At 49.1% G+C, this 10097-nt stretch overlaps 2 protein-coding genes and 1 non-coding gene across 3 annotated transcripts in view; all 3 read left to right on the top strand.

Moving 5' to 3' along the window:
- LOC103393778 (solute carrier family 2, facilitated glucose transporter member 1-like) overlaps positions 1 to 4271 on the top strand; it is a 5186-nt gene extending 915 nt beyond the window's left edge. Inside the window, exons 2-10 of the mRNA XM_017041107.1 lie at positions 737 to 838; positions 928 to 1088; positions 1236 to 1476; positions 1792 to 1954; positions 2105 to 2292; positions 2376 to 2480; positions 3305 to 3403; positions 3494 to 3697; positions 3809 to 4271. Coding sequence (XP_016896596.1) covers positions 737 to 838; positions 928 to 1088; positions 1236 to 1476; positions 1792 to 1954; positions 2105 to 2292; positions 2376 to 2480; positions 3305 to 3403; positions 3494 to 3697; positions 3809 to 4117 — 1572 coding nt within the window. The 3' untranslated portion in view covers positions 4118 to 4271. The remainder of the gene's footprint in view (positions 1 to 736; positions 839 to 927; positions 1089 to 1235; positions 1477 to 1791; positions 1955 to 2104; positions 2293 to 2375; positions 2481 to 3304; positions 3404 to 3493; positions 3698 to 3808) is intronic.
- trnap-cgg (transfer RNA proline (anticodon CGG)) lies at positions 1562 to 1634 on the top strand. The gene has a single exon. It is a non-coding gene; the product is annotated as a tRNA-Pro (tRNA).
- A 2-nt stretch (positions 4272 to 4273) lies between the features above and the next one.
- The window catches only part of LOC103393814 (polyhomeotic-like protein 1), a 9852-nt gene continuing 4028 nt past the window's right edge, over positions 4274 to 10097 (top strand). Inside the window, exons 1-8 of the mRNA XM_017040884.2 lie at positions 4274 to 6507; positions 6847 to 6968; positions 7048 to 7158; positions 7822 to 7899; positions 7973 to 8104; positions 8734 to 8871; positions 8942 to 9023; positions 9254 to 10095. Coding sequence (XP_016896373.1) covers positions 6480 to 6507; positions 6847 to 6968; positions 7048 to 7158; positions 7822 to 7899; positions 7973 to 8104; positions 8734 to 8871; positions 8942 to 9023; positions 9254 to 10095 — 1533 coding nt within the window. The 5' untranslated portion in view covers positions 4274 to 6479. The remainder of the gene's footprint in view (positions 6508 to 6846; positions 6969 to 7047; positions 7159 to 7821; positions 7900 to 7972; positions 8105 to 8733; positions 8872 to 8941; positions 9024 to 9253; positions 10096 to 10097) is intronic.

Here is a 10097-nt window from a genome sequence, read left to right as displayed (position 1 = left end):
TGTTGTCGACTGTTGTCGGTCGGACCGTTGTCGGTCGGACTGTTGTCTTCATGAGGAACCAGTTTTTTTTCCCTGTGCTGTTCATTTTCAGCCTCACCCGTTCTGACCAATCAGCTGCTGTCACTGATCCTGGCCTGAGGAGTCATGTGACCTGAACATGATTTCCTGAGTCACTGTGAGGAAAAAACAAATCACAGGCAGAGACAAAGAATGAAAGTAAAAGGTGTTTTCTTCAGCGTCACTCTGAAGTTACAGGACGTCTCCTGTAGGTGGTGCTACAACACAGTTGTAATGTCATGGTCATAAGTGATCAGAAATATAACGAGTCAAAGCTGTAATTGAGGTCAAACCATCTTCACCCTGAGCTGATCCTCACCCTCCTCCACCTCAGTCTCAATACTGCCCCCTAAAGGCCCTGTTTTACACTGCTGAACATTGATGAGCTCACAGCTGCAGGTTAACCCTTTCTGTGCTGGAACAAGAAAGAATGAGAAAGCATTAGATCATCATCACCATCACCACCATCTTCATCATCACCATCACCATCATCTTCATCTTCATCTTCATCATCTTAAACTCATCTATTTATAATTTTAATTTACAGACTAAATAATTTTGAACAACGTTAATAAAAGTCAGATCGATTGTTCCATAAATGTGTGGTTGTTTCAGCTGTAATGCCTCAGTATCTTGCCCTTTTTATAACCTGCTTCTCCTCCTCCTCTTCCTCCTGCAGGAAAAGCAGGTCACAGGTTACCTCCTCTTCTCTCTGGCCACAGCCGTCATCGGCTCCCTGCAGTTTGGATACAACACCGGAGTCATCAACGCTCCTGAGGAGGTGGGTGTCACCGCTAACTAGCCTCAGCTAACTTGAGCCCTAACCCAGCTAGCCTCAGCTAACCATAACCCTTGTGTTCTCCTCTTCAGAAACTGAAGTCCTTCTTCAACCAGACGTGGGTGGAGCGTTATGGGAAGTCCATCAGCCCAAACATCTGCACCGTCGTCTGGAGCATTGCTGTGGCCATCTTCAGTGTGGGCGGGATGGTGGGCTCCTTCAGTGTGGGCGTCATGGCCAACAGATTTGGAAGGTCAGTTTGTCCACATCTCCACTGCAGCGAAGCGCAACCTCTCTGCTCTCCACTTGGTGGTGCTCCAGTTAGGGTTGGAACCAGGAAATGTTCTGCTGTTCTCCAGTAAGACTCCTTCCTCCTCCTCCTCCTCCTCCTCCTCCTCAGACGTCGCTCCATGTTCCTGGTCAACTCTCTGGCCGTCATCGGTGGGCTCCTCATGGGCTTCTCCACCATCTGCTCCTCCTATGAGATGGTCATCGCTGGTCGCCTGGTCATCGGCCTCTTCTGCGGACTCTTCACCGGCCTGACACCCATGTATGTCGGGGAGGTGTCGCCCACTCCCCTCAGAGGAGCCTTTGGAACTCTGCACCAGCTGGGGGTGGTGGTGGGAATCCTGATCGCTCAGGTGAGGGTGGGGCTGACTCTGTGAATAACATTAGGTTGTTGCATCAATAGACCAGCAGGGGGAGCTCAGTCTGTCTTGTCCTGACGGTTCCATAGTGTAGTGGTTAGCCCGCTTGCCTCGGAAGCAGAGAGTCCTGGGTTCGATTCCCAGAGGAACTACATGCTTGGTGCCTGCAGGGGGCAGCCTGTTAACAGGATATCTATGGGATCAATATAGTACAGTTTTATTGATTAACTGTCTGTGTGTAGAAGCTGTGGTCGCCGGGTCTCTCACCTGGTCTCTCACCTGGTCTCTCACCTGGTCTCTCACCTGTAGATCTTTGGTCTGGAGGCTCTGCTGGGCTCACAGAGGCTCTGGCCCCTCCTGTTGGCCCTCACTGTGGCCCCTGCTGTGCTGCAGTGTATCCTGCTGCCCTTCTGCCCTGAAAGCCCCCGTTTCCTGCTCATCAACCTCAAACAGGAGGAGCAGGCGCGTAAAGGTAACCACTGTGGCCAAATGATATCTTTTATAAAGTGTGTGACAACTGAAATGTGTGTGTGGTTCTATGAGGCATCAACTGAGTTGACGGAGCAGGTGCTGCCACCTGGTGTTAGCCTCACTGTAACCACGGCGTCTCTCTCTGAGACAGCTCTGGTTCGTCTGCGCGGCAGTGAGGATGTGAGCAAAGACCTCCAGGAGATGAAGGAAGAGAGCGCTAAGATGGCCGTGGAGAAGAAGGTGACCATCCTCGAGCTGTTCCGCTCGGCGTCTTATCGTCAGCCGCTCCTCATTGCGGTGATGCTGCAGCTGTCGCAGCAGTTGTCAGGAATCAATGCCGTGAGTCTGACGTCACGTCAGGAAAGAGTTATTTTTCTCTGAGTGAGGTGTGAACTGCTCTTCTTTATTCCTCCTCTTCTTAGGTCTTCTACTACTCCACTGGAATCTTCTCTGCTGCTGGTGTGAAGCAACCAATCTACGCAACCATCGGAGCTGGAGTCGTCAACACTGTCTTTACTGTGGTGTCTGTGAGTGTGTTCTAGAAGAGTCACACACAGACACAGCACACATTCAATTTAGCACACATCATTTTCTCCATGGACTTTGGTCTGAACTATAACATCTTATTTACTCCATGGGCTTTGGTCTGAACTAAAATCTCTGATTTTCTCTATGGACTTTGGTCTGAACTAAAATCTCTGATTTTCTCCATGGACTTTGGTCTGAACTATAACATCTTATTTACTCCATGGGCTTTGGTCTGAACTAAAATCTCTGATTTTCTCTATGGACTTTGGTCTGAACTAAAATCTCTGATTTTCTCCATGGACTTTGGTCTGAACTATAACATCTTATTTACTCCATGGGCTTTGGTCTGAACTAAAATCTCTGATTTTCTCCACTGACTTTGGTCTGAACTAAAATCTCTGATTTTCTCCATGGGGTTTGGTCTGAACTAAAATCTCTGATTTTCTCCACTGACTTTGGTCTGAACTAAAATCTCTGATTTTCTCCATGGACTTTGGTCTGAACTATAACATCTTATTTACTCCATGGGCTTTGGTCTGAACTAAAATCTCTGATTTTCTCCACTGACTTTGGTCTGAACTAAAATCTCTGATTTTCTCTATGGACTTTGGTCTGAACTAAAATCTCTGATTTTCTCCATGGGGTTTGGTCTGAACTAAAATCTCTGATTTTCTCTATGGACTTTGGTCTGAACTAAAATCTCTGATTTTCTCTATGGACTTTGGTCTGAACTAAAATCTCTGATTCTCTCCATGGGGTTTGGTGTGTGTGTGTGTTCAGGTGTGTTGTGGACATCATGTCCCTCTGTCTCTCTGACCCACAGCTCTTCCTGGTAGAGAAGGCCGGGCGTCGGACTCTACATCTCCTGGGTCTGGGTGGAATGGCCGTCAGCGCTCTGGTCATGACCGTCTCCCTCCTGTTGGTCCGTTCATGGTTTGGTTGGTTGTGTGTAGGTCAAAGATCACAGGAAGTGTTCCCTCTGTGAACCTTGAACTGTCCTCCTTGTCCTCAGTCCAACATCGCTGCCATGAGCTACGTCGCCATCACAGCCATCATGGTGTTTGTGGCCATGTTTGAGCTGGGGCCCGGGCCAATCCCATGGTTCATTGTGGCAGAGTTGTTCTCTCAGGGGCCACGCCCAGCTGCCATGGCTGTGGCCGGCTGCTGCAACTGGACCGCCAACTTCTTGGTTGGAATAAGTTTCCCTAAACTGGAGGTAAGTGAGACGGAGCGTTCACGAAGCTACTGAAACGGTACCAGAGGTACTGTTTGCACTCCCGTTCAGGGGTGGGTCCAAATGAGGTTCTGTTGTCTTTGAACATCACAGGAGTTGTGCGGACCGTGGGTCTTCATCATCTTCACCATCTTCCTCATCATCTTCTTCATCTTCACCTACATCAAAGTTCCGGAGACCAAGGGAAAGACCTTCGACGAGATCGCCCGCAGCTTTAGCTCCGCCCCTCCTCCTGCCTCGTCTTCTATTGAAGAAGCTCCTGCAGCTGCTGGCGTGACACTTCCTGCTCCACCCATCAAGGAGAAGGTGCCGCTGGTGGATGCCAAGGCTGAAGCTCCGCCTCCTGCAGCTGAAACCACACCCCTGGCTGTGACTTCGATGACCGTGCAGGAGAGCGTGTAGAGTTAAACAGGAAGGGGAGGGTCTTTGACACAGGAAGTGTCGTCGTTAAGAATCAAAAACCACTTTAATTAGCGTTAGCCGCTCGCTCATGTCGTTCACTTCCTGTCGTACAGAGTTGACGTATTATTCCCTTTGCGTACTTGTTCCCAGTGATTCTCCATGCACCGCTGTAGCCTTTCATCCAAACGTAGGATAGAGAGGTGGATTTTTTATTTTCTGCACTGTTGCAGTTTCACCATTAGAGGTCATTAAATCCTACTTTTTTCACAGCAGGTCAGATATTTGTATTGCTTAAAAATCTAACTGTAGGATTTTGACTCTTTTATAGTAATAACATGAAGTACAAGTACTTAAAACAAATACTCTAATATTTTAATTCCAATATGGGAAAGTGTAATATATAAATATATAAATATATATATATATATCAACATAGAAAATGAAATATAAGGTTAGACCAAATTTATGAAGTACTGAGTAGGTACATTTAGCTGCCCTGGTTTAGAGCTCCCTCTCCTGTTGAAGTCAAAAACTTCAACTTGTAAATATTTAGATGCACTTTGTTCAGGTGTTAGCGCCACGATCAGTAGTGTAGGGGACGGTTAGCATACCTGTACCTCTGTTGGAAATAACCGACTAACAATCACGGGAGTGTACGCTGCAGCTATAAGTACTAGCTAAAAGTTCTATAAACCAACGTGTCAAATACCTACACCTAGATGCTACCGTTGTATAAACAATCGAGACGTGCAACGTAAAAGTAAGTCTAACAAATGTCTCCTGGGAAACGTTTAGTATTTAAGTATTTGACGAATATTTCACTTTGGCAGATAGAGAACCAGTTTTATTGCAACCAGCCTCTGGTGGCCATTAGCGGCACTGCTCCCTGAATGTTATCCCCACCAGGCTTCCAAAATTAATTTAGATAATGCCAAAATACTGAACCTATCGTTTTACTTGTTCAGGAGATAAATTGTAGCTAGCTGGTGGCCATTAGTAGTACTGCACCTAACAATGTCAACAGAAATGATTAGCTTCCTTCCTACCGTTTTTTTTTCATGACAAATATATTTAATGATATGATATAGACCTATTTCCAGGTGGCCACCAATGGTACTACATCCATAAATGCATTGCTAATTATCTTAAAAAATGAACGCAATCCCGACAACACACTGACCCCTGGTGTTTGAACAGGGAAACTTTGAATGGAACTGTTGTGTCGCATTCGTCAGGTCCTGATGCTAGCACATGTGGCTAACGGTGTGTGTATAGTGTGTAGTGTTCTGCTGTCACAGTACATCGTACAGTGTGTGGTGTGTAACGCAAAGTATATTTTATATATATTCAGTGATGTATTGTCGCCTTCGTTTTATTCCCACGCTGCACTTTATGGAAACGTATTTATTTGTCATTGAGATGAAGAGTAAAAATATTCATGTATTTAAGAGAGAGTATTTGAAGAAGTTTATACAGATTTAACCACAGCGACGCCGTCGTCGATGACGTCACTGATGACGTCACACACCGATGACTGACGGTTCAGATGAACGTTCGTGGAGTTACTGTGCTGTCTGTCACAATGTTAGTGTTGTGTTTGCACTCGAGGGGGCGCCACACTCATGTTCTCATGGTGACGTTCGGTAGTCGTTTTTGGCGGTGTATCATCATTAACCTTTAACCTTTAACCTTCAACCTCGGTGTAATACAGCTGGAACTTTTTAAAAATATATGATATTTAATAAATATTTACTGTATGAGTTTTAGATCCAATCAGAACCGAACCAGGATCAAAGTCCAGGATCAAATCAAAATACTGTATGAAAGAAAATGAAGTCGAAATTAGTCGAATTTAGTCGAATTTAGTTGTTTATTTGTTGTCATTTAATAAAAAACGCTTCTGTCACTCAGTGTGTGTGTGTGTGTGTGTGTGTGTGTGTGAGTGATTTCCTTCACTCACATTAAATTTTTAAAACCCGACCTTGACGTCATCCATCCATCAGAACTCTTTCACTTGTTCCTCTGCACGGTCGCAGGGAGGGGGCGCTAGAGCCGCTCCTCCTCTGGACTGGTCACAGCGATGAAATCAAATCAATCAAGAAGAAAAGATCGTTTTTCCTCTAGGTTCGGATGAACCAGACGCTGTCACCCCTCATCCCCACCAACCACCACCGTTTCGTCATCAGCAGGCACCGGAAGTCTGAAAAGACGCGGAGAAAAGGAGGCGTGTCCCAGTAGAAGCAGACGAAGAAGAACAGCAGTCCGTGAACGCATCACTATTCTCCCAGTTATCAACATCACCAGAGAGGAGAGGAGACAGGAGGAGGGGAGAAGAAGAGAGGAGAGGAGAAACAGGAAGCAGATGAAGAGCGGAAGCTCTGGAGCCGCTGGTGAGAACACCGCCCGGGCAGGAGGTGCGGCAGCAGCAGCGGTAAGAACCGGAGCAAAACCTCAGGTTCCTATACCGAGGAGGAGCAAAATGGAGGAGAGAGGAGGCTCATACTCCTCCTGCTGCTCCTCCTGCTTCAGTTTACCCAGATTTCTGTGAGAAATGACCGCCGTAAGCTTCAGTTGTCATAACGAACTCAGAGAGAAGACGGTGTTCGGTTTAAGACGGTTTCACAATACGACGATGAATTGACCAGACCGACGTTGTCCTCCGTCTCCTCCTCACTTCATCTTCTTCATCTTGTCTTCTTTATCTCCTTCACTCCTCCTCCTCATCTCAGTCATGGAAACAAATGGAGAACAGAACCAGCAGGGAGGATCAACCAATGGGAGCCCAGTATCTGAGCCGTCCCGCCCCTCTGCCATGAACTCCATGTCCCTGTATGAGAGACAGGCCGTACAGGTGTGTGTGTGTCCATTGATCACCAAAGCCTCCTCCTTCTTCTCTTCCTCACTCCTCTCTCCCCCCTCCTCCCCTGTAGGCTCTTCAGGCCCTCCAGCGTCAGCCTCATGCGGCCCAGTACTTCCAGCAGCTGATGCTGCAGCAGCAGATCAACTCAGCTCAGCTGCAGAGTCTGGCTGCTGTTCAACAGGTGAAGAAGAACAAACAACAACAACCACCACAACACCCACCCCCACAACAACAACCACCACAACACCCACCCCCACAACAACAACCACCACAACACCCACCCCCACAACAACAACCACCACCACAACACCAACCACAACAACAACAACCCCCACCACAACAACAACCACCACCACAACAACAACAACCACAACAACCACAACAACAACCACAACAACAACCACCACCACAACAACCACAACCACCACCACCACAACAACAACAACCACCACACCAACAACAGCCTCCAGAACAACAACAACAACCACCACACCAACAACAACCACCGGAACAACAACAACAACCACAACAACAACAACAACCACCACACCAACAACAGCCTCCAGAACAACAACAACAACCACCACAACACCCACCCCCACAACAACAACCACCACAACACCCACCCCCACAACAACAACCACCACAACACCCACCCCCACAACAACAACCACCACCCCCACAACAACAACAACCACCACACCAACAACAACCACCACACCAACAACAACCACCAGAACAACAACAACCACAACAACAACAACAACATCTTTGTCCTCTGAACACGTCTCCTCCTCCTTCTCCTCCTCTTCCTCCTCTTCCTCCTCCTCCTCCTCCTCCTCAGGCCACTCTGACTGCGTCTCGTCAGTCCACATCATCCAGCAGCAGTGGTTCCTCCTCCTCCTCCTCCTCTTCCTCCTCTGTAGGTATCTGACCTGAGCTCCAGTCATCACAGGACAGGGTCAAGGTTCAAGATTGTAACTGTCATTTTCCAGGTGGGTGTAACCTCTGGGTCGGGGTCCACCCCCAGCAGTCGTCCAGTGGGTGGAGCCTCTGCAACCTCCGCCATCAGCCAATCAGTTCTTCTGAGTGGAGCAGCAGCAGGACAGGGTCACATGTACCTGAGGGTGAGTTCCATCAGAACACTGAAGGTTGGACCTCAGGTTGGACCACACATGTGGAGTATTATGGTCTGTAAATGTTCAAAGTGAATTCATCAAAGTGAGTCCTTCTCACACAGAAGGTCCTGGGTTTGAGTCCCCGGGAAACCACCGTGTCGTTATTGTGGTTGTAATGATTTTTTTAAAATGTTGCTGTGATTGTTGCTGTGATTGTTGTCTATGAAGATTCTCAGTCGTCCAGGTCATGGTCCAGGTTGAAGAGTTCTGTTAGACAACCTCTGATCTAAGAGTACAGCACCCACTGGTGGTGGTGGGAAGTACAGCAAATGTATTTTCTGGGTGTGACAAAGACAAAAGCTACTTCAGCTCCCCCTGTTGGGTGGGCCGTTGGGGTCAACTGGGGAGGTGTAAATTGTTGTTATTATTATTATTGTTGTCGTTATCGTTGTTGTCAAATCCTTCAGTGTTGGATCAGCAGGTTCTTACAGGAGCTCTCAGGGGACAAACTTCATGTTTTACCCTTGTCCGGGGCAAATACATTTGCCCCTCCATCATGGTATAACAACAACTGTTGACGGAGGTTCAACTCCAGTTTTCTCAGCTCTGACCTTTGTTGACCTCTTGTCCTCCCGCAGGTCAACCGCTCCCTGCAGACTCCCATCTCTCCTCAGCTCATCTTCATGCCCAGCGGCAGCGTCGCCCAAAAGGCCGCAACGCAGCAGCGAGAGCCGCCGCCCACTCCCTCATCCAGCAGCCAATCAGATCACGAGCAGGTGTGTGGACATTAAACGTGAGCAGGTGAAGACTCAGGAGAAAGGGTTAATCTGATCTGTCTGTCTGCAGGTGCACAACTTAGCACTGCGAGGCCTGTCCAGTCCTAAGGATGGCGCTGTTAAGACTGAAGTCAAAGAAAGGAGCAACACAGGTAGACTTAGCTACTTAGCTAACAGCTAAAATATAGCCTTAAGCTAGCCCAAAGCTGGCTCTTTATTAGCCTTATCAAGTTAGCCCAAAAGAAACCATTTAAAAAAGGCCAACGGAATGACAGTAGGGGGAGCTAATCTCCCCACGTGGCTAACAGAGGCTAACATTTGGAGGATTGTTCTGTGACTGACTTTAAAGGTTTGTGTTTAATTGTCTCCCAACGTCTCCCAGCAGACCACTCTGTGGCTCCGCCCCCCCACCATTCACCCACCAAGCTGGGCCACTCACCTCTTCCTCACCCGCCTCACATCAAAATCCCCACCTACCCTCATCCCACCAACCAGAAAGTTTCCTCCTCCTCCACTCCGTGCTCCTCTGCCTCCATCCCTTTCTCTCAGCTCCTGCTTCATGGACCCCAGACCGTGGCCACGGGAAGCCCCGCCCCCTCAGCAACTGCCTCGGCATCGGCCCACACCCTGGTCCTGGCGTCCAAGGCGGCAGCGACGTCTCAGAGCCACAGCTTCATCAAACCGTCGTTGAGCGCTCAGACGCTGGTGGTCCAACCCCTGCAGAAGGCCCTGCTGACGGCCGCCGACAAGTCCAGCAACGGACCGGTTCCCATCCAGCCCAAAACCCTGCAGGGTCTACGTCTTCCTTTGCAGCTGCCCTCACGAAACCCTCCCCCCATCCTGCCGGCCCCACCTCCCTCCAGTGGCTCCTCCCAGCCCCTGAACCCGCCGCACATCCCCGTGCAGATCGTGGGTGCCAGGCCGAGCACCCTGGGAAACGCCCAGGCGGTGGCCTTGACCAGGGGGGGGGACTGTGGTCAGGACGGCTCGACCGCCGCGCTCCTCAGCACCTCCTCCAGCACCTCCTCCAGCACCTCCTCCAGCCTCCTCACCAGGGTCGCCTCCGTGGCCTCCAGACAGGGTGGAGTCACCACAGGGAGGGACGTTGGACCTAAGGCCAAGCAGGAGGCTCTGCCTGTGGCTCAGGTCTCACATGTCCAGCCACAGACCTATCAGAGCTCAGGACGGTGTGTAAGCCCCGCCCCCAAAACTCCCCCCACCCAACT

Source organism: Cynoglossus semilaevis, chromosome 18 (genome assembly GCF_000523025.1).
Source record: "Cynoglossus semilaevis isolate Cse_v1.0 chromosome 18, Cse_v1.0, whole genome shotgun sequence".
NCBI lineage: Eukaryota > Metazoa > Chordata > Actinopteri > Pleuronectiformes > Cynoglossidae > Cynoglossus > Cynoglossus semilaevis.
The sequence above is the reverse complement of the archived record's forward strand: the minus strand, read 5'-3'. Positions and strand labels throughout refer to the sequence as shown.